Here is a 25,356-nt window from a genome sequence, read left to right as displayed (position 1 = left end):
AGTGACAAACACTGTAGCAACAGCCGGCCAAGAATGGTGCATCCAGCATCAGCCACCTCGAGAGGGCTGAACACTGCAAATCCTCGAGTGGTAATGACAGCCAATGTCAACAGTGAGTCAAGAATCCAAGCAGACTGGGAAAGTGCTACTGACACAGAATCATCTCTATTGCCACCTCTTGCAAAACTGGTGTCAGGAAGTGTTCATGCTTCTGACACTTGCAGCACTGGCATCACAAGTGTTTCATACTGGAGCTACACCAGCAGTTACAACAACTGTGGGGTGAGTCACTGAAAAGCTTTGTTACTCTACTCACACTAGTATGTTACGGTTGTGATCATGTCCACAACAGAACATATGGAGTTTAGAGTCACTCATGCAAAGCCTTGTGAACCCACAGATGTATCTGAATTTAAGGGGAGTTATTCAGTACCGGTAGACTGTAAAATTCGTAATTTGTCTGGCTTCAGTGCACCTCATGATATGTTTATCCCTGTGAATTGCACTTGTGAGAAGTAGAGTCGTGCAAAAGAGTACTGTGTTAAGTGTTGTCGGGTGTCAATGAAATGAAAAAGTAAGTAATTTAGTATGAAATGAAGTAGTAATTTTTAGTATTGTGTGTGGTATAAAAGGCTTACTGTGACAGGAAAGGAACTTGCAAAAATTTGGCAAATGCAAAAATTTGGCACAAGCATGAACGATTACAGCGGACATGGTATCATCTCTGACAGAGCAGGTTAAATTATTAAAGGAACAGAATGAGCAAATGGCTCAGCAGTTGCGTGGTCAAACAGGAGATCCTTCACAATCAGATCCTCATGAAGTTGAAACAATACTGGCAGTATCTTCCCAATCCATGGATCCTGTATCCACTAGTCTTATTTCCATTTTTTATGGCAAAACATCGGAGGATGCTACCGTTTTTATTCAGGATGTGTTATTCTCAGCCAGTTGCATAACTGGTCCGAACAAACATCATTGTAGATGGCCAGACTGCGCTTGTAGGGCAAGGCTAAGATATACATCATTTACCATGAGGTTTTGAGTAAAGTAACCACATTTACAGAGTCAGCAAATGGCTTAAAACAATGGTACATAAAGAAAACAGTGCTTGTTTCTTTCAAGAGAAGTTAAATAATTTTAGAAAATTCTAAATGTCAGACAGGATACGCAAGTTGAACATTCAAACTTACAAGACAAACAGGATGCTGACGCAGTTTCATTGAAAGAAGCTGAGGACAAGGTGAGTAGATGTGTTCCAAAGGAAGATTTCTCAATAATTTTCTTGCAGAGTGAGAATGGGAAGTCCAGAAGACTAAGCAGCAGTGCTGCGTGTAGCCACTTACCTTGTAAGAGAGAGATAGTGCTACTAAGTCTCAGACCGATCAGAAAAGGTTTGTGTCAAACAAAACCGGTCGGAGTGGCCGTGCCGTTCTAGGAGCTACAGTCTGGAACCGAGTGACCGCTACGGTCGCAGGTTCGAATCTTGCCTCGGGCATGGATGTGTGTGATGTCCTTAGGTTAGTTAGGTTTAATTAGTTCTAAGTCCTAGGCGACTGATGACCTCAGAAGCTAAGTTGCATAGTGCTCAGACCCATTTGAACCATTTGTGTCAAACAAAGAATGTTATCAGTGTGGAAGAAAGAATCATTTAAAAACACAGTGTTGCCAACCACAGTATTTTGTCAGCAGGTTGGTCATAAGGCACAGGAGTGAAGATCAAAGAAACATGGGAAAAGAAGTTATTAAATGACAATGGGAATCTTCCTACCATCAAAAAGTATTCCCATTAAATAGTAGTGAATTGAAAGTGTACATAGTGACAGACTGTTGGGGCTTGTTTGAAAGGGAAACAATATGAATGTTTGTAGATGTAGGGACACACACATCAGTTGTCAGTTTGGATATCATGAATAAGAGCAGACTACAAGAACCAAAGTAATGGTTGCACGCTATAACCAGTGGTGCAGTTGATTCAATTAGGACACAGCTGGGGTTTAGGATGGGGAACACAAGGTTTCATGAGCAAATGGAAATGTTACCAACTGTGAGACAAGGTATTGCTGTGATGCTTGGGTTCCTGGTTAGGCACTGTGCTAGAATCAACCTTTACAAACAGACGGTTGAACCCAAAAGTAAATTATTTGCATTGGGTACAACAGCTGCAAGTGTTTCTATATTGTAAGATGCACAATTGCAAAAGTGGCATGAAAGAAACTGAAATGCAGGAACAACACCTGAGTTTCAGAGAGCGTTTTAAAATTTATAAGATGTATTAACTTTAGATCCAATGAATGGTGGAGGTTCATGTATCTATGTAAAAAAAGGTATGTCATTTAAAGTAAGGTATGATCTTTTAGATCTGGGTGAGGACAAACATTTCGAACTTTCCGCTGTTGAAATAATAGGACCTGGCATAGCAAAAAAATTAGTCATATTTTGTGTGTACCGCTCTCCTAGTGGAGACATTGATATATTCTCCTCAAACCTGAATCAAAGCTTAGACAAGGTTTCTGGACCAAAAGCAAATGTAATTATCTGTGGTGACTTAAACATTAATATGATGAAGCCTGATAAGGCTAGCAACATATATGTGAATATTCTAAGCTGTTATGGAATATCCTCCCTTGTTAATTGTCCAACTAGAATAATGAAAGAATCCTCCTCTTCTATAGATCATGTAGCTACAGATATTGATAGTAAAAAATGTCATATTGTTGTCCAAAACCTGGGCCTAGCAGACCACCTCTGCCAGATCTTAAAAACTAACATTCATGTAGAAACTCCTCCTAAACTTTGTACATACAAAAGAATGATTTCCAAATCAGCCCTGCATCAGTTTAAATCCCAGCTAGAATATGAAGATTGGAGGGAAGTCTATGCAGAAACCAATGCAAATCAGAAATTTATCAAGTTCATGTCAATTTTTAAACTCAGATTTGAAGAGATGTTTCCCAAAACTCTTTATCAAATTAAAACTACAAAGAGAAATCAGTGGGTGACTACAGGTATCAAAAAATCCTCAGAAACTCTTAGATATCTCAACTCCATAAAAAATAATCAATCTAACCCAGAAGTTCTGCAATCCTACAAAAAATACAGGAAAATTTACAGAAAGGTGTTGCTAGCCGCAAAAAAACTTTCAAACAACAAAATATTACTTGAAGCTGAAAACAAGAGCAAAGCAGCCTGGAACATTGTCAAACAGGAAACATCTAACTCTGCTAAAAAGGACCTCAATTCACATATTAAAAACAAAGATGTACCAGTAGGTAACCCTAAAAAATTAGCTGATTTTGTAAACTCATATTTCAGTAGTATTGCAAAAAAAGTACAGCAGAAATTTCCAGATACGTATGATTTACCTACTCAGAACCGGCCAACAAACTCAATGGTGCTCTTGCCAACTACAGAAAGGGAAGTGGCACTAGTAGTACACCAACTAAAAAACAAAACTTCAGTAGGACTTGATGAAATCCCAGTCTGCATAATTTAAGATTGTATAGACTCTATAAAGGGCCCATTAACAGACATAATTAATGAATCTTTCGAATCTGGATACTTTCCGGAGTACCTAAAACAAGCAAAAGTTATACCTATCCTTAAAAACGGAAGCACTGGACAAAGGTGAAAATGTAAGTGGTATCTTTTTAGACTTGTCCAAGGCCTTTGATACAGTTGACCACAAAATCTTACTTCATAAATTAGGGCAAATAGGAATGAGAGGTGTGACAAAGAAGTGGTTCAAATCATACTTGGAAAACAGAGTTCAACGAGTTGAGATATCACAAGTTTCAAACAATTCCCTTATAAAACACCTGTCTGACCCAGAAAATGTGAATATAGGCGTCCCACAGGGAAGTGTATTAGGCCCAATATTGTTTCTTATATACATTAACGACTTCCCACAAAGTATCAGACATGGCGAAAAAATAGTTTTTGCTGATGACAGCAACATAGTAATAACAGGTGAAAATCCAACACAACTGTCAGAAAGAGCAAACGAGGCTCTCAATGATGTCCACAACTGGTCATTAAAAAATAAAGTAACCCTAAATGTAAAGAAAACTAACTATATTAACTTCCAATTGAACAAAAAAACACAATGCCACTAGAATAAAAGTTAATAATAATAAATTAGAATGTGTAACAAGTACCAAATTCTTAGGGATGAATGTAGACAGCCAACTGAAATGGACAAACCATGTCAACATTTTGGCAAAGAAATTATCCACAGCATGCTATGCTCTTAGAATCCTTGCACCGGTATGCAATAATACCTGTCTTAAAATAACATATTATGGATATCTACACTCAGTCCTCAGCTATGGGATCATGTTTTGGGGAACAAGTGCCAGTAACATACAAACTGTGTTCAAAGTACAAAAAAGAGCCATAAGGATAATAACAAATAGCAACAACAGGGCCCACTGTCTAGAATTATTTAGAAAGCTAGGAATTCTAACTGTTTCTTGTGAGTATATCTTTCAGAACATAATGTTCATTAAGAAAAATCTCAGCATGTACAACACAAACAGCCTAATACATGACCATGAAACAAGAGCTTGTCACCACCTCCACCTAGATAGAAAGAACAAGGCAAAGACGCAAAAAAGTATATTTTACAATGGGATAAAACTGTACAACAAATTACCACAAGACATTAAAGAAATAAATGAGCCTCTCACTTTCAGACAAAAGCTTAAAACTTTTTTAGTAAGTAAAAGTTGTTATACTGTAAAAGAATATTTAACATAGATTTAGATTATTAGCAACATATGACATGATCACCAAAATATTATGTAATTATAAATATGTGTATGACTAGTTATAAAAACTACACAAAATATGAGAAACCTGTTTAATTGTAAATGTAAATGTGTGCTCATGTGTTGTAATCTGACGAAATCCATACAATATTTATTGTTCCACGGATGAATAAATAAATAAATAAATCCAGATTTTGATTTTTCCAGATTTCATGAAAGAATTCATATTGTCATGTGATGCCAATAGGTACAGCTTTAGGAGCAGTTTTGGAGCAAATCACAGATTAGAAAGAACACTCAATCGTATATGCATCTTGTCAGCTTAATAAGGCCAAGCAAAATTATTCTACCACTGAAAAGGAGATGTTGGCATAAACGTATGGTACTTCTTACTTTAGGTGTTATCCATACGGATGCAAGTTTGTAATGATTACTGATTGTGCAGCTTTGAAATGGCTACTGGCGCTATAGATTCTTCAAGTCGACTAATGAGATGGGCTTTGAAACTAAGTGAATTTCGATATGATGTAATCCATAAAGCACATGTTGAACACATAAATGCTGACACTCTTGAAATGAAGACTGGGGCATTGCAAGTCTCTGGGTTTCATCTGAAAATTCTGAAGAAAGTGCAAGCAAGTGATAAAGAGTGTCTGGTGCATCGAAAATAATGACAGCTTGCTATAAAAGATGGGATATTGTGTACATTAACCAAGCATGGACCACATGTTTCAGTTCTAGCAACTTTGCAAACAGAAGTACTACGGTAAGCAAAAGACTATGATGATCATGATCGTGTTATAAGGTCATGGGGGTAAGAGAACAAGGGATAGAAGAGTAGCGTAAAGATTCTGGTGGAGAAAAAGATGTGTTGATATTCAACAGTGTGTCCTTTCCACCGATGGGCAAATGGTCACACAGAAAGAGTTTGTAAGGCTATACCAAAGATGCTAAGCCATTATGTGAATTCTCAACAGCTAGACTGCGATGTACGAGGTGCATTCAAGTTCTAAGGCCTCCGATTTTTTTTCTCCAGACTGGAAAGAGATAAAAACATGTGCATTGTTTTAAAATGAGGCCGCGTTCATTGTCAATACGTCCCAGAGATGGCAGCACCGTACGGCAGATGGAAGTTTACCGCAAGCGGCGAGAATGAGAACTGTTTTAAATACTTAAAACGGCAACGTTCTCCTTACTTGAACAGCGTACAATCATTCATTTTCTGAATTTGCGTGGTGTTGAAATTCATCGACAGTTGAAGGAGACATGTGGTGATAGAGTTATGGATGCGACAGTTTAATGAAGGCAGAACATCGTGTGACAACAAACCGAAACAACCTCGAGCTCACACAAGCCGGTCTGACGACACGATCGAGAAAGTGGAGAGAATTGTTTTGGGGGATCACCGAATGACTGTTGAACAGATCGCCTCCAGAGCTGGCATTTCTGTGGGTTCTGTGCACACAATCCTGCATGACGCCCTGAAAATGCGAAAAATGTCATCCAGGTGGGCGCCACGAATGCTGACGGACGACAACATGGCTGCCCGTGTAGCATGTTGCCGAGCAATGTTGACGCGAAACGATAGCATGAATGGGACTTTCTTTTCGTCGGTTGTGACAATGGATGAGACGTGGATGCCATTTTTCAATCCAGAAACAAACAGCCAGTCAGCTCAATGGAAGCACACAGATTCACCGCCACCAATAAAATTTCGGGTAACCGCCAGTGCTGAAAAAATGATGGTGTCCATGTTCTGGGACAGCGAGGGCGTAATCCTTACACATTGCATTCCGAAGGGCACTACGGTAACAGGTGCATCCTACGAGAATGTTTTGAAGAACAAATTCCTTCCTGCACTGCAACAAAAACGTCCGGGAAGGGCTGCGCGTGTGCTGTTTCACCAAGACAACGCACCCGCACATCGAACTAACGTTATGCAACAGTTTCTTCATGATAACAACTTTGAAGTGATTCCTCATGCTCCCTACTCACCTGACCTGGCTCCTAGTGACTTTTGGCTTTTTCCAACGATGAAAGACACTCTCCGTGGCCGCACATTCACCAGCCGTGCTGCTATTGCCTCAGCAATTTTCCAGTGGTCAAAACAGACTCCTAAAGAAGCCTTCGCCGCTGCCATGGAATCATGGCGTCAGCGTTGTGAAAAATGTGTACGTCTGCAGAGCAATTACGTCAAGAAGTAACGCCAGTTTCATCGATTTTGGGTGAGTAGTTAATTAGAAAAAAAATCGGAGGCCTTAGAATTTGAATGCACCTCGTATAGTTAAATTTTGTAGTTAGTGCCTACAATTAAAAAACTTCTACAGCAACAAGTTTATCACCTTTGTATACGGATGCAAAATGCCATCTCCGTTTGATGCGATTCAACCAAAGTTGGGAAAAGAAGGTATTTGCAAAGACTCTAAAGGGGGTTCATGTTTATGAAATTAACCACTTCTAACTACGAACATTTACAGAATGTGACTGGCTTTGTGATGTCAAATCAAATCATGAAACCAGTCGTGTTCCTGTGAAAGTTCATATACAGCTGAAAGCAGTTTATTTCAGAAACATGAATTACCTTGGCTGTGGTTGTGCTCAACAGAAAGCTATTTCTAAAGTATGCTGGCAAAAGGTAAAATGGGCCAACATGAAAGTGCTAGAACATCTTTCAAGGGGCCAAAAACTCCTTTCCTCAAGTACCAGCAGAATTTCCAAGTACTAGAACTAAGAAGCAAAGGAGTAAGGAAATACTGCAGAATAGAGCTCACGGGTTGAGACCAAGGAACATGTGGTCGGAAGTATACAGTGGGTAACAGTATGATTTTTTCTTTGTAATTTTTTCAAAATTCATGTAGTGTACTCAGGAATGTAAGTATTTTTTGTGGTATTCCCACTTTTTTTCAAACGTGGGAGGGGTACATGTAAATGATTTTCTCTAAGTGATGGTGAGGTTGGTGCTTAGATGGAGTTTAGCGTTTGTTATGATCTTGCCCCTCTTTGGAGCAGAAGGGACTGTCAACCTGCCTTAGCGGAACAGGGTTTTGTTTGCACAGCAGCCGAACAGAGTCTTCTCGAATCAGATGCTTGCTGATCTTTGTAATCTGGGAGGTAAGGAATGAAGTGAGAAGGTTGCAAGGTATATTCTTAGAACTGCTAAAGAAAGAAAAACAGGGCAATACAATACAGGATATATAGACTGAATATTATGGACTTAAATTTTGCTATGATAAGTTGAGAGAGCAGTTGGAGCAAGTAACTGCTACAACCCCATATTCTCTAGTACGGACAAAGAGAGGATGGCTGAATGCGAATGGAACACCATTAAACACTGTTTTGGCACAGCAGATAATGATGATCTTTCAAGTTTTTATTAATACACCAGCTCAAGTGCAAGAAGTAGTAAGGCATACAAAAATAGCAGTGGATTGGTATATGACACAAATTTTGGGTATGGAGCAAGGACTGTTAAATATAAGTAAAACTCTGAATGGAACCTAACTGTTTTAGATATCCTATATAAAGTTTTATAACGAACTACCCCTTGCAGTGAAAGGCCTACCATACAATTCCCTTGAGAAGTATACAAAGGACTTCTTAATCAACAGCTATTTTTATGAGGTAGAAAAATTCTACAGGGTGAGCACAAAGTCTTGCTCTGATTATTAAAATTTATAACAGAATAACCGTTTGACATAATAAGTTACATTTGATGCCCTTACATAGTTTAGTGTAACAGCTTTTTTTAAGACCACTTATGTTAGTAAACCTCATAGTGTGCTCCCTTGGTAGCTCGGAGAATGTCGAGGTGGTATTCCAGTTCCCGTCAGGTGTTTTGTAACTTGTGTTCTCTCACAGTACCCACAGCAGCTTGTATCCTAGCCTGCAGTTCATCAATGTCAGTAACTGGTGTGATGAAGACTCTGTCCTTGATACAGCCCCAGAAAAAAGAGTCAACGGGTTTAATGTCTGGAGAGCAGGGTGGCCAGGGTGTTGGATCGTTCCTTCCAATCCACCGATCTGGACATTACTCCGCTCTCCAGAAAATTACACCCCTTGACTGTTTATTCTGGGGCTATATCAAGGACACAGTCTTCGTCACACCAGTTGCTGACGTTGACAAACTGTAGGCTAGGATACAAGTTGCTGCGGGTACTGTGACAGAACACGTTACGAAACACCTGACGGGAACTGGAATACCGCCTCGACATTCTCCGAGCTACCAAGGGAGCACACGTTAAGGTTTACTAACGTACGTGGTCTTAAAAAAACCTAGTAATACCAATCTATGTACCGGTATCAAATGTACATTATTATGTCAAATGGTTATTCTGTAATAAATTATTATAATCAGGGCAAGACTTTGTGCTCACCCTGTGTAATAATGTGGTCTCCTAAACCTACCATGTAAATTTTAATGTGAAATATAATTGTAAAGAGTAATTTTAATATAAAATCTTATAACTGTATACATATCAAAACCAGTATCATGTACATCATCAGTGGTTGATGAACAACTATGAAATATGATATACCAATGCAAATTTTACCCACTTTTATAATGACTTTATCATCATCATCGTCGTCATAATTGACTAAAACTCTATGCAATGCAGTTCACTGAGTATAAGATTTCCCAATTAGCATCTTGCTTTCTTAACATTTGCTCAAATGACTTCATTTGTAGGCATCAGATCGTCCAAAATTATCAAGCCTGCCAATGGTTCAGAAGCAACTTAAAAGACTGGAGCCCCAAATGCCTCCTCATGAAACATCTTGCATAGCTCTAAAGTCCTGTAGAAGGAATGTGAACACTGTATATGCACTTTCAAGAAGAAGAAATGGAACTTCAACTTTGTGATATTATTTTATCTTGTTTCAAACCTTATCCATGTACATTCTGTTAAAACTCAGCACTTCACAAGCATGTATACCACTTACCACATGATATTGTTACACATGTGGTCCATTGTAGCTATTATATATTATCAATCCCACAGAGTAAATTGCAAATAATGTGTTTAGTAGGATCATTTACTGAAAACTCTTCCACAAAAGGATTTTTATCCAAAAACTAGTAGTTTAGTCAATGCAAAAAGTTACACATTCACCTATGTTCTTGAACTAAATACTGTTTCCTGCTATGTGAGATCATCTGAAAATGATTAGCATGCAGCTATGTTTAAATACCAATTAACTTAAAATTCTCTAAACTGACTCATTCTTTGTAATTTCAACATATTATTCAATGTGAACCATGGAACATGCAACTAATTGAACTATACATGAGAAATCACCTCCACTAAAACTTCGACAAATGTTAATAGTTGTGGTATTCAGCGTCTCCACGCATTGTGGCCGAGCCACGAGCTCAGATACGATAATGTGAAATAAAGGAAGCAGGGAAACTTGGGCCTGCCTGTGACAAGTGACTGCTTACTGACCTTTGGTGTAGGAGATTTCATCAAAAGCTTGAAGTATCTGAGCAGCAGACCCGACTGCATTGGACACAGGGTGTGTCGACTGCATGCTGTCTACAGACATGACATCGTGCATGTCATTCACAAATTTGTCTATCATTTCCCATGTTGGTTCAATCTGTAAGAACAAGTACATCAACCATTTTCTAAAAATTCATGAGTTAAGACTACAATACATGCAAAACAAATAAATCACATATCTGGAATGATGGACTGCCGTATTACCCCAAGGACCACACCGTGTTAAATGAAGGTTGTTTTCAATAAATAAAATAATGGAGGCAGTTAAAAAAATATAATAAAAGAAGCAATAAGGTGAGCAAGTCACTGAACGAGAAGTAAGGACATATCTCAATCAAAACAAACACCAAAGAAATCAGGAATATCAGTGAACAAAATATTAACATCCTTAGAACAATATTAAGCAGGGAAACCAGGAATGAAGCCCTACAGATGCAGAATGTAAATGAAAAATAGCATTAATTCATTACAACAATTAAACACCATATTAATGTAGCATTCCCAAAAGTAGAGAGACAAGAAAAGAGCAGGATCAGACAAAGTGGATTGTCAGTGAAATAATGAACTGCAAAGGAAGCTGCAGGATCTGAGATGGAGTGGTGAAGCTGAAAATTATAAAATGCTACAAAAGAAGTACAGAAAAATAATATGAGGCAAAGTCAAGAGCAATTAATGCTACCATAATGAACTCAAGGAACATGACGAAGGCAGCTTGGAACACAATTAATGATGAAAGACAGGAAGAGCTGGATCAGACAAAGAAACAGATCTCAGGTCAATGAAAATAAACAACACAGTGGTTACAGATGGTAAAATAGCTAACATACTCCATGATAACTATACACATGTGGTGGAGAACTTAGAACTGAAAAGAAATAGTCCGCAAAAGAAGGCCACTAAGTTAACACAAATATCAAACCATGTTCTTTAAACCAGTCACAGAAAATGAACTGAGGAAAAATGTAACTGCAACCAAGACGGTCGTGGGGTAGCAATGATGGAAGGTGCGGCAGGACCCGCGGAGAGGACCGCAAACAACACAACAGAAGAGGACGGACAAGACCAACGTAGGACGGAACGAATACAACAAGACCGAACAACAGAGTCACAAGGAAACAAACTCGTACACGAACCAGGAAGTAAGCAGTCTAGTGCAAAGCGAGGTGTAAACCGATGTAAGCGAGATTAGACTGACTGGCTGAGCAAGTGGACGGCGTTTAAATACGCTATCGGGGGTGCCGCTATTGGCCGCTGGGACCACGTGTTTCACTGTGGCGCCCCCACACTAAAAGTGGGCCAGGAGGAAAGCGGGCCAGGAGGCACGCGCCGCCATAGCTTACGGCACTATGGTACAGAGACCTCTATGGGTCTTCGACGTCCATGACGTCTGGCGCGGATTAAAATTCCGCGGCGTGCGGTACCAGAGAAAACTACACAGAAACTGAAGTCCAAGAAATCAGCTGGTGGTGACAAAATATCGAATCATGCGATAAAGCAAGTAATTGGGCAAAGAACCTCACCCCTGATGGACATGGCAAACAGCTCTCTCAGAGATGGAATTTTTCCAGAAAAACTGAAGATAAGGAGGATGGTACCGGTGTCCAAGGAAGCGGGTAAGGACGACACCAATAACTACAGGCCAGTTTAACTGATGTCAGGTTTCTCAAAACTCCTGGAAATATTTATGTATTATAGATTAGTTGATTACCTGGGCAAATACAACATTCTCATACCATCACAGCATGCCTGCAGTATGGAATGCTCATGTGGGGAAACTCAAACATTCAAGAAATAAAAAGGATGTTCACATTACACAAAAAGTAGTCAGAATCATGTTAAAAAGAAAGATTTCTGAAACTTATAAACCTACACTCTATGTCACAAAAGATAGTGCAGAGTGGACTACAAATGCTAGTGTACACACCCACGACACACAGAGAAAGAATTACATACGAAGCACACCCCACCAACTAACAGTGCTTGAAAAAGCAGCCCAGTACTCAGGTATCAAATTACTATGAAGTCTGCCTAAAAAACAGTGTCACAATGTACATGACATTGAGTTTCCAAAGAACCTAAAAGACTATCTGGTGGAAAAGGAATTTTACAGTGTTGATGACAACTGCTTACATTGAATTTGTAAATATTGTTAATTATAAGAAATGATGTTAGAATAGTTAGGAAGTATGTGATAATGAAGGTTTCTGTATTATTGACACGCCCCATACTACATGTACGTTCACTGTACACCATGTAATCCTACAGGACCAAATAAAATTCAATTCAGTAACATTTGTGTAATTGTGTGTATGAAATGATATGATGGACTTTGCTGTTACACATGATATTAACTTATTTACGATCTTAAATAATGTAATACATTTGTAAGTAAGGAACACAGTGCAGGCAAACACTACAGGCATATGCTATATCGATTACTCTTATAGTTGCAGGTATCACACACATCCCATTGTTTGTTTAAATTTGTCACAGGTGCTTGTAATTTATAATGATGACTAGTTTTGAACATAGTCTATCATTTACAAACCAGACCTGCAGTAAAAGTGCTTATCACAGCAAAATTTCACTGACATACTTGGGTAATGACCACACAATACATAATCATTCAACAGATATGGAGTTACCTGATTACTTGTGTGACACATTAACGTACAAAACTGCACTGAAAAAAGCACTTTCAAAGCAGGTTTGGTTTGGAAACAAATGACTATGTCTGGAACTAGTCACCAATATTAATTACACACAATTGTGGAAGAAATTTAAACAAAGAATTGTAAGATTCAAGTTCCTGGTGTTTCTCCAACAAAATGTTGAAACTACGAGGGTAATCCCAAACGTAAGGTCTCCTATTTTTATTTATATGTACAGAACTCTGTTTGTGTGGCAGTTGGTCACACTGTTATGACGAGTGCTTCATGCACTGTGTGTAAACATGTGCACAGCCATGCTCGCTCAGTCTTGGCTTGGCAGCCGTTGAGAACAGAGCTCCCATTGGATGTTACCGCCAAGTGCGAACTGCGCACAGGTATTCGGTTTCTGAACGCAAAGGGCACTGTGTCGATTGAAATCAATCACCAATTGACGGAAGTGTATGGTGAGTCATGCATGGATGTCAAAACTGTTAGTAAGTGATGTAGAGAATTTTCAGCTGCTCAGACTGAAATTCACAACAAACAAAGGAGCGGGAGACCATCAATTTCTGAGGAGACAGTGTTGAAGGTTGAGCAAAGCATGCATGAAGATCGACGGATCACCCTGGATGATCTCTGCACGTTGGTTCCTGAGGTTTCCTGAAGCACTGCTCACAGAATTTTAACAGAAACATTGAACTACCGGAAGGTTTGCGCAAGATGGACACCACGCATGATGACTGAGGACCACATGTGGCAATGAGTTGATGCATTCCGCGCATTTCTTCACCGCCTTGCAGCCGAACAGGACAACTTTCTGGACTCAATTGTCATGGTTGACGAAACCTGGGCACACCATTTTACACCTGAGACCAAGCAACAATCACACCAGCGGTGGCATCCTTCTTCGCCAAAGCTGCGGAAATTCAAATGAACACAGTCTGCTGGTAAAGTCATGACAACCGTTTTTTGGGATTGGAAAGGGGTATTGTTGGTCGACTTTATGCCAACTGGGACCACAATTAATGCTAACAGGTACTGTGAGACTCTGAAAAAACTCAAACGGGCAATTCAGAACCGGAGAAGAGTAATGTTGAGCAAGGGCGTAGACATTCTCCATGAAAACGCTCGCCCATACATCACTCGGCAAACCATTGTTCTCCTGCAACAGTTTCAGTGGAACATAATCACCCACCCACCCTATAATCCTGACTTGGCGCCCAGTGACTATCACCTGTTCCCTAAGTTAAAAGAACATTTGGCCAGAAAGCAATTCAGCTCCACCGACGAGGTGAAAGAAGAGGTTCATAACTTTCTGAACAGCATGGCAGCGCGCTGGTATGACATGGGCATACAAAAACTGCCATAGCGTATGCAAAAATGCAATGACAGAAATGGTGATTATGACGAAAAATAGCTAATTGTTCAAGCTGTAAACTGATGTAAACCATTGTAGAAATAAACAGGTCTACCGTATTTACTCGAATCTAAGCCACACTTTTTTTTCAGGTTTTTGTAATCCAAAAAACTGCCTGCGGCTTAGAATCGAGTGCAAAGCAAGCGGAAGTTCTGAAAAATGTTGGTAGGTGCCGCCACAACTAACTTCTGCCATCGAATATATGTAGCGCTACACAGGCATGCTTTGTAGGCACAAAGATAAATACTGGCGCCAAAACCTCTGCGTCAGTAAATAAATTTAAAAAAAAAAAAGGTGGAAGAGGAGCTTTTATTCTCCGCCCTGAGTTTCCACCACTGCATTTTCATACATTATCCAACGATGTAGCAGAATTTCAATGTACTACGAAAATCCGACTGGCAAGATGTTTGTCAATATGGCCAACTCTACGTTCTGAATTTTGCCTACCTGTGGGAAGAGATGGTTGCTAATAGGAACCTAAAGAAATGTGAATCACATGCAGTATTCTCTGCACCATAAGAAAGAATACGGATATAAACATTTTGCAACGTATTGTTTCATGTTTGTGCTATCTCAATTAAATCCTGTCTGCCTAATAAACTACGAAACTAGAGTGAGACAACAGCAAACGTGGAAGAATATAAATATCGTGTCATGTTTATATTCGTATTATTCTTATGCCTAATAGTGATACAGTCAGAAATGAAGCACGACAACTGACTAGATTTTTAAATTTAAGATGACTAATTTCTGTGCAGAATTTGATGTACTAAAGAAGCGGCCGCAAAGATTTTCAAACGGAGAAAAATTTTTGCTAAACATTCGTTCAGAACATCTTCTATCATATGCAGTTTATTATTATTATTTTTTTTTTTAATTGTAAGCGGCGATAGCGCACACAAAAGCAAGCCGTGCCGCGACAAACAATGCATGACACAGTACAGTAATGCATTTTCAGCTTAGAGTGACATAAACACCTATAACAAAGAAAACGGCACTTATCAGATCAAAGCAAAATAAGCAATTGATTCAAACCAGACGAAGCACGTGAAAAAGGAAGGGTACCCATAAATACGGATGGAGCGCCTGACGCATAGCAATAGATAGCTACCTGGTAAAGCTTAACTGCTAAGCTTATGACACGAACCAAACTACTTTAGCTGTATCGTCATTCATTCGACCTAAATTGTGTCTCATATTACAATGGACCAACTTTGTTTCGATTTGGAGGTGCGGCCTAAAACTTTTCTCTCCCCTTGAATTTCGAGTCTCAAATTTCAGGTGCGGCTTAGATTCGGGAAATTTTTTTTCCTTTATTTCGAGTCTCATTTTTCAGGTGCGACTTAGATTCAAGTAAATACGGTATGTACTTATAAACCTCACAACATTACCCTTGTACATAAATATTCATGACTATATTTGTCATACACAGGAATATTGCATGTATGGAACTGAAAAGTGTGTCACCTTCCCAGATGTGGGTCCAGTATCAGACACTGCATTAAGTTGTTTTCATGATTTGGCATAATCACAGAGATCAAAATCATTAAATCAGAATTGAAAAGGAGCAGCAGCAAGCAGTTTTACAGGCCCTTCAAGCAACATGTTAATGACTATCAGCCACCTAGTTTGAACTTCAAGGAGGACAAAGGGAAACTGGCACTGAGCAATAAAAAGAAAAAAACTGTAACATTCTAGTGAAGTATCTTACTTAAATGCAAATAACCTAGCGAAAAACGGCTGAGGATAGAGCCTACAATCATAATTGAAATGTTAAAAAATGGACGGAAAAATCATGATTAATGCCCTTAGACAACAGATTGAAATATTTAGAAAACTGGAATAATACTTGGCCAGTGGAAAAAAAACACTGATTCAGCATTTATAGAAGAAGGCAGATACAGCTTACTATCAACAATAGCTGAAACTTACAAGGTACTGTCCGAAGCATGTCAGGCTTGGCTGTTACAGCAAACAGATCATTGAAACAGTGAACAGTAAGCTGGATTCAGGAATAGGAGGTCCTCCACTGAGCAGACCAGGACTCTGAATAGTATATTGCAAAACTACAACTCAGCATTTGGTAGTGGCCTGTGGTCCAGGTGTCCAGAAAGTATTGTTTGACATCTTAATAAAATTTGGAGTGGACTCAAAAACAGTAGAAATTATCAAGAAAACTGTAACGCAGACACATTCAATAGTTAAATTCATGAGAGAACTCTCCAAAGCATTTTTAATTAAAACTAGGGTTTGACGGTGATGGACAGCACCAGTTCTCTTAACTGTGTGTTAGAAAAGGTCATGAGTGAGTGTCTAAAGACACTGTAGAGAGACTGTCTATGTATGTGTAACTAGAAAATGTATATTGAAAGTCTAGATACTTTGACTCTGGTACACACTTTAATGCATTATTCCTCTATATTTGCTAAATATGGCTGACCTTATTGGGATCATAATTTGTGCAGTGATGATAATCGATAGTGAGCAATTAACCAGGACAGGGTTACTGAATAATGTTCACATTGAAGGTTCAAAGAATTGCATCAAGTGCTTTACATTTGGCAATGAACATTTGATCCTGTTGAGAAACTCAGAAACAGCTGCGGAACAGATAATCACACTGACGAAATATTAGAAAAATCTAGCCTACAAATTTCTTTTGAGAAAGCCAAGTACAGTCCATGCAGAATAATGTGGCTGGTAGATGTGCAATCAACAGGGCACGTGTGGGGAGAGCAGTAGTACTGGGAGTTAGTGGCAGGCACCGTAGGAGAAATGCCGAGTGCTGGAGAGAATGTGCCACACTAAACTGAAGTCTATGCTCATATTTTTTGTAAATATTAAATTGACCACCTACACATCCACACTTAAATGATGACCATTTTTTTAAAAAATCTAGTGTCACCTGTGCTTTTGTCAGTATCCAAAAAGAATTCCACTGAAAGCACAACAAAGACAGAAATTTATTTTTACCTGGTGTGTTAACCATTTGTAAGTTTTGCCAAGTTAAAATTTGCTTCTCTTGCCAAAACACAATGCCACCTCACTAACATGTTGCGTTGATACAATTGTGAGAGAATTTTAAGACAGTGTTTTACTAAGTTTATTAAATGAGGAACTGGGGAGAAGTAAGGTAAGTAGCTTATGAAAAAGCACATCCATGGTACAAGAATAAACTTGTCTTAACTTATGCTGTTCCAAAACCCACAGCATTTATTGTCACCAGCTATCAATAGCCCTTAAAAATTGCTTTGCACTGACATAGGAGATAATGAAGTTTCACATAGTAAACATGTAGCACAATACTCTCCTCTATGTATGCTATCATTTGACAAAATGTCATTTCGTTATCTCAAATTGTTTTTGAAATATGAGAAGTGTTGTGGATATTTCACTCTAGCTTTACTGATGGCATGCATGATTGCAAATGTATGTGTAACATCAGATGAATTTTCTTGAGACTGGTGACCTCCACGCAAGTCTAAACAAAAATTCAAAGTGTTCAGTAAATTTTATATGCAGCAACATATTATGTAATATGCACCAAACAAAAAATCATAGCAACCCCTGTTTTTCATCACAAACTTTTTCAAATTTAGCACAGTGTCTTCCTTCCATGCAAATATCACAATAACTATGGCCATTAATAAAACACTGGACACATCAACATGAAGCTGACATAAAAAGCTATTAATACAGAAAAGTATTTCTTTTACTGAATAGTTTGTTAAATTGTTTGAGAAAGACTGCAGGTTGTGTCTTGATTCTGTCATCGCCGAACTGCTGAAATTGGGCAAACACTGTCAGCCTCCCCTTCTGAACAAACGAATGAACTCACCCAGCACTTTGGACAATGATTACTGTTCATCGGCCACCATATTCTGTGCAGACTGTACACAATCAATATCCAAAAAATGTCTCAGCACCTGTCAACCAGTACAGTAAAACAGAAAAGTGGACAGTTTCAGACAAACTTTGTGAAGTAGTATAGAAAGAAACTAGTGAAAGAGAAACCAATGATGGTAGGAGGGACAAGATGGTCACTACTTTCCATAGGGTGCATTTTGTACATGAGGAACAAATGATCTCAATAAAAGCTAAACTTGCACACTTTACCACAAAACCAAAACCAAATGTTTAAATGCATGTGGATGCCTCAGAATGACAGAAAAGATTGGACAGGGAGAAGCTGATTACTTTGAGTGCAAGATACTTAAGAAAATTATTGTTCGTAAGATAATGGACAGAACCACAGACTGTGAAGAAGAGAATAGTTATACACGAACAATGAACAACTGATGGAGACAGTAAGGAATAATGATCAAAAATCTACAGATATATATTCAGTATAGATGCAAACTGACTAACAAAGCGGGTTTTTATAGGCATAGAATCTCCAAGGAAGTACAAAAGGACCTCAGGACCTCATGAACACTGGACTATTTCAGGAAGACACCTCGAACTGCTCATAGTACAGATCACTGTATGACAACTTTATGGGCTTCTGCAATCAGCAAAAGCTGAGCAGTGACTGGACAGAAGAGAGAAGACAGGTGGCCAGAGCAAGAATGAATCACTTCTGAGCTGCAAAAAAGGCTTGCAGAAATACCTTATAAATACTTCATATGTTTTCCAATGACCGTAAACAGGGAAGGGGATGAGGAGAGGGTAGCAAAACAGATGTATTTTATCCCTTTTAGCACTTGACTATGTGTGTTAATTTCATAATTTTGTGCTTTATAGATTAAAAATCACATAGGAGAACTATGTAACACTTGACTGTGTACTCACACTTTGTATTTATAAGTGGTAGTCTAAGATTTTAACTATCAACTTGGGTTTTAATTATCAACTTTATAGTTACATAAGTAATTTTTCTATTTGGTTGCAGGCATATTTCTTCACCCGGGCACATAATGAAGTATGCATGTCACAGCACACTGCTGTACGAGCCAAAATAAAACATTATTTTGGCTCCTCTAGTAGTCATAGTGCACAGATTTCAAAGCACCTCATGACTGAAAATACATATCAGAGAACAGATAAAACAATTCTGACTTCATTTTTCAAGATGATAGTTAAATTCATATGACTAACTGTAATATATCTTCATATCTTATTATGTGAATACAGTTTTCATGTTTGGTATGCATTTGTAATGCCAGTCAACATTTGAATCTAAAGGTAAGTACTCACTTACATGCAAAAAAAGTGTGTGAAATCTTATGGGACTTAACTGCTAAGGTCAACAGTCCCTAAGCTTACACACTACTTAACCTAAATTATCCTAAGGACAAAGACACACACCCATGCTCGAGGAAGGACTTGAACCTCTGCCGGGACCAGCCCCACAGTCCATGACTGCAGCGCCTTAGACCGCTCAGCTAATCCTGCGCAACTCACTTGCATGCCGAATTGAGTGAGTGTCTAAACACATTGTAGAGAGACTGTCTATAGATGCGTTACTAGAAAATGTATATTGAATGTGGTGTCACCGCCAGACACCACACTTGCTAGGTGGTAGCCTTTAAATCGGCCGCGGTCCATTAGTATACGCCGGACCCGCGTGTCGCCACTGTCAGTGATAGCAGACCGAGCGCCACCACACGGCAGGTCTAGAGAGACGTACGGGCACTCGCCCCAGTTGTACAGCCGACTTTGCTAGCAAAGCTACACTGACCAATACGCTCTCATTTACCGAGACGATAGTTAGCTTAGCCTTCAGCTACGTCATTTGCTACGACCTAGCAAGGCGCCATTTATCCTTTGCTATTAATATTGTGGAGCATGTACTGTAACGAGATATATTCTACAATTGTGGATTAAAGTTAAGTATTATATCAACTACGTACAAGGGGTCTCATTTCAGCTGTAATTTACTTTCAACTTTGAATAGTAGAAATATGTTATTTTCAATATAACTGACTGATACTTAATATTTTTTTGTTCAGGTCGTCAATAACCAACTTCATCTTGTTGCACTGTTTATATTTGGAATTACTAACTTCCCACAAACACGTCATTGTGTGACATTTAACAAAAAGAAAAATACAAGTAATAAAAAACTGACAAAGCTTTTCCACGGTGCAAAAAGAACAACATGTCCACACTATTAAATATCACGCCATTTTGTCTACGAATTGTGTCATGTCCCTCATTTCAAACAGGAGTCGAAAAGTTCTACCATTTTGTTACAAAAATGTATCTATAGACAAGAAACATCTCTCAACTGTCTATATACAAAATCGCTTGATTGCCTATATTTGTACCTCATTTGGTTACCATGATGCTCAGTCTGGCTGTTATCGTAATATTCAGTTCACCTGTTGAAACACTTTTTAAGTACGTACCAGCAACCTGCTCTAGCTTCACAGTAAGTGTTTATGGCAAGCAACTTGTCTGGAAAGTGGTAATTATGTTAACAGACCGTTGCGTAGAGTTATTAAAACTCAGGGAATAAAGTTAGGCAATTGAATATCGTAACTTCCATATAGCGTGAATGATTTAAGAAGTGCACACCAAGAATGCTCTCGGGGGGCCACGAACGTTACCTGTGCTATATTTCATTGGCATCTGGAGTGACATTTAACGACTACAACGGAAGCTGCAGGCTACCGCACCATGCGACTGCAATGCCAGTTCAATGCAAGTTTCAGCCCCTTGCTGGCTCCCTGACTGCAGTGCCAGTTACATTTTCCTCGTGACTTTTTCCCTTGTTTTACTTCACACCTCTTAAACATTAACTGTATTTTAAAAGAGTGTTCTTACCAGCTTAATGTCTGAAACAACTTGCACCGAGCTCATGCCAACCTCCAGGTACCAGCCTACCACTGCAGTGGGTGGTGGCCTGACACTATCTACTGAGCTCACAAACATTATTCATGAATTAATCTGTCTATTAGTGAAAACTGTTTCAAAAACCATACAGTTGTTAAAGAATTCTGTCATTCAGGGTGTTAGGTGGTAACGAAATAAATCCAACAGTTTCTATATTAAAAAGTACACCACACAAATGGCTTCTATCATTGGCACTGAATTGCTAAAAACATTCATGGAAGCTCCTCATTAAGTTTTCAATAATTTCTTGAGGAATGACCTCTTGTCTCTTCCCAGATTGCAGTTTTCAACTCAGCAGTATTGTGAAGTCACCAAGAAAAAACTTTGCTCTTCAGGTGAACCCACAGAAAAAAAAACCAGGTTCTGAAAGATCAAGTGATATCACCAACCATGAGATATCACAGAATCATTATATTAATTGATGTGGAAAGTGGGGTCTCAGTGTAAACACTGAATTATGAGGCGTAAGGGCATCCTGCTGAAACTGTATCACATTTAGAAGCCAACGTCACTGCATCTGTGGACTGAAGAAATTATTAATCATGGCCATATACCACTCATAACACACACATTGACCAGATGATGCTGTCTCAAGAAATATATGTTCCAATGAAGTGTCCAATAGCACACCAAACAACCTTTGGGCTAACCTGTATCCTTTCATGAACGAGCTGCAGATTTGTATCTGGGTAAGTTCGGAAGTTTATTGACAAACTCATTTAGATGACAATTTGCCTCCTCAGACATCACAAGATTTTTCACGTAATGCCTAATCCTGTTCAATTCTGCCCAGTAATGTTGTGCCGAAATTGCGCCTACGCACTTTATCTCCCAGTTGTCATCATTGGGCCACTTGAAGCTTGTTGTTTTGTTGTTGTTGTTGATGTTGTTGTGGTCTTCAGTCCCGAAACTGGTTTGATGTAGCTCTCCATGCTACTCTATCCTGTGCAAGCTTCTTCATCTCCCAGTGCCTACTGCAGCCTACATCCTTCTGAATCTGCTTAGTGTATTCATCTCTTGGTCTCCCTCTTCGATTTTTACCCTCCATGCTGCCTTCCAATCCCTTGATGCCTCAGAACTTGTCCTACCAACCAATCCCTTCTTTGAGCAAGTTGTGCCACAAGCTCCTCTTCTGCCCATTTCTATTCAATACCTCCTCATTAGTTATGTGATCTACCCATCTAATCTTCATCATTCTTCTGTACCACCACATTTCGAAAGCTTCTATTCTCTTCTTGTATAAACTATTTATCGTCCATGTTTCACTTCCATACATGGCTACACTCCATACAAATACTTTAAGAAACGACTTCCTAATATTTAAATCTATACTCGATGTTAACAAATTTCTCTTCTTCAGAAACGCTTTCCTCGCCATTGCCAGTCTTCATTTTACATCCTCTCTACTTCAACCATCATCAGTTATTTTGCTCCCCAAATAGAAAAACTCATTTATTACTTTAAGTGTCTCATTTCCTAATCCAATACCCTCAGCATCACCCGATTCAATTCAACTACATTCCATTATCCTCATTTTGCTTTTGTCGATGTTCATCTAATATCGTCCTTTCAAGACACTGTCCATTCTGTTCAGCTGCTCTTCCAAGTCCTTTGCTGTCTCTGACAGAATTACAATGTCATCGGCAAACCTCAAAGTTTCTATTTCTTCTCCGTGGATTTTAATACCTACTCTGAATTTTTCTTTTGTTTCCTTTACTACTTGCTCGATATACAGATTGAATAACATTAGGGAGAGGCTACAAACCTGTCTCACTCCCTTCCCAGCCACTGCTTCCCTTTCATGTCCCTCGACTCTTGTAACTGCCATCTGGTTTCTGTACAAATTGTAAATAGCCTTTTGCTCCCTGTATTTTATCCCTGCCACCTTCAGAATTTGAAAGAGAGTATTCCAATCAACATTGTCAAAAGCTTTCTCTGGGTCTACAAATGCTAGAAACGTACTTTTGCCTTTCGTTAATCTTTCTTCTAAGATAAGTCGTAGGGTCAGTATTGCCTCACGTGTTCCAACATTTCTACAGAATCCAAACTGATCTTCCTCGAGGTTGACTTCTATCAGTTTCTCCATTCGTCTGTAAAGAATTCGTGTTAGTTTTTGCAGTTGTGACTTATTAAACTGATAGTTCGGTTATTTTCACATCTGTCAACACCTGCTTTCTTTGGGATCGGAATTATTATTTTTTTTTTGAAGTCTGAGGGTATTGAAGCTTATCAGGATGAAACTCTAAATATTCACCACATAGTGGAGATGCTGGAGTCGCAGATAGACAGAACAAAAAGACCATAAAAAATAAGCTTTTGGCCAACAAGGCCTTTGTCAAAAATAGACCTCTCTCTCTCTCTCTCTCTCTCTCTCTCTCTCACACACACACACACACACACACACACACACACACATGTGCAAATTCAACTCGCACATAAATGACCACAGCTTCTGGCAGCTGAAGCCACACAGTGACAAACTTTTTGTTGGGCCTATCTGCGACTCTGCATCTCCACTGTACGTTGAGTGGCAACTACCCTTTTCATAATATTGTTACATTCCATCCTGGATTTTTCATTATTTAAAATACTACTTCACAATCCTCTGCATAGACATGTCAGGGATATGTAACGTTCTGGAATGGCGACACACAGATCGCTAGGTGTTTCATCACGAAGCGGCATGAGTTCATTAGATATTTCCTGGCAATTGTACTGTCATTTTTTGAGAACCCTAATGCTTCACACTAGTTAGAGAACCCACCTCAAACAATTGTTTTATCTGGCTGGATACTGTCCTTCTGTCTGTAACACGGAAACAGCTGTTTCTTCCATTGCACATTGGGTGCTGGGCAGCAGCAATGCTCTGCGCATGAAAGAACTATTCCACTGCCTCAATCCACATGTGCACTGGCCAACGTTAAACATTCAACTGAATGGTAAACTATGTGGGTCCGACAATATGTGGTAAACAGAGTGAGCACATTTACATCTTAGCAGGGCGGGCAATAGAAAATGTTCTGCTTCCCATGGGCCACCCTGTATACGTATAGAAGATAGTGTTACAACGTTCTGTGTATTAGATTAGTCTGTCCATTAGATCAGTAGGGATTGCTACTTGTAAGTCTCCTTTTTCTTTAAAGATGAGATGATGGCCATCATTGAATATCAAAAGGAATAATGAAGACACTGTGGTCCATGACTTCACTGTTGATACGTTTTTATAGTCTGATGTTTATCTTGTGTTTGGCACTTTAATATTACTGACAAATTTCAATCTGAATTAGTGTGGGTTCAAGGTGCATATGCTGAATAATGAGAAAGCTACATTCATACATAGCCACAGTGACAGACTTCACTCAAAGTTATATGTTCCCAGAACCAAGGCAGTTGCAACAATCATCATAAAAAGTAATGTACTCACGAAATCAGTCCCCAGGTATTCAAGGTATGTGGCAAAGCCCTCATTTAGCCATATGTCAGTCCACCACGTCGGTGTGACGAGGTTACCGAACCACTGATGTCCAAGTTCATGAACCACGGTAGTGGCTGCCTTCTCCAGGCTGTCTGTAGTTGTTTCTGGGCCAATGAGTACTTGTGTCTCCCTGAGAAAGAAGTCACAAAAGTATTAATTCGTACACAGGGGAAATGATTACAATGCATTTTCAATTCAGCTGCAATGCAAAAACAATTATGGTTGTAAATAACAAGACAGCTGAGGTGCTGAAATGTGAATCATCACTGGGTCTTATTATGATTTACAAATGATAAACTATTGTTTGTCTTCAGATGTTTACACTGGGAAACATTACACCATATTCTCAGAATGAATGAAAATCACATGACAATGAAATAATGCTCGCCTACACTTAACTCTAAAGTTAACATTTAAACTTTGTTATTATTAGTACCCTATTAATATTTCCATAAACTTAATTTTCAGCCAGTCTTCCTCAGTTGGTATTTCAATGACATATATCATGCAGATAAGAATAAGTATTTCCAATCTTTTGCAACGGTTTTTTATTTTTTTATTTTTTAGGCTTCTGAGGTCAAAGTCATTCAACCTTAAATTATTTCGGATGAGGTGCCACTTCAAATTGTAAAAGAACCGTTGCTGAATGAAACTGATGTTTTGGCCACATCTGCAGTGCCCTTACTCCTGCTCAGCTTGTCAAGAT

The 25,356-nt window shown here is 39.0% G+C and overlaps 1 protein-coding gene across 1 annotated transcript in view; it reads right to left on the bottom strand.

The window, feature by feature from the left end:
• The window catches only part of LOC124718692 (aminopeptidase N-like), a 214,701-nt gene that overhangs the window by 60,106 nt on the left and 129,239 nt on the right, over positions 1-25,356 (bottom strand). Inside the window, exons 9-10 of the mRNA XM_047244315.1 lie at positions 24,600-24,780; positions 10,214-10,367 (exon numbers count right to left, since the gene is read on the bottom strand). Coding sequence (XP_047100271.1) covers positions 10,214-10,367; positions 24,600-24,780 — 335 coding nt within the window. The remainder of the gene's footprint in view (positions 1-10,213; positions 10,368-24,599; positions 24,781-25,356) is intronic.

The sequence above is a fragment of the Schistocerca piceifrons genome, chromosome 10 (assembly GCF_021461385.2).
Source record: "Schistocerca piceifrons isolate TAMUIC-IGC-003096 chromosome 10, iqSchPice1.1, whole genome shotgun sequence".
Taxonomy (NCBI): Eukaryota; Metazoa; Arthropoda; class Insecta; order Orthoptera; family Acrididae; genus Schistocerca; species Schistocerca piceifrons.
The sequence above is the reverse complement of the archived record's forward strand: the minus strand, read 5'-3'. Positions and strand labels throughout refer to the sequence as shown.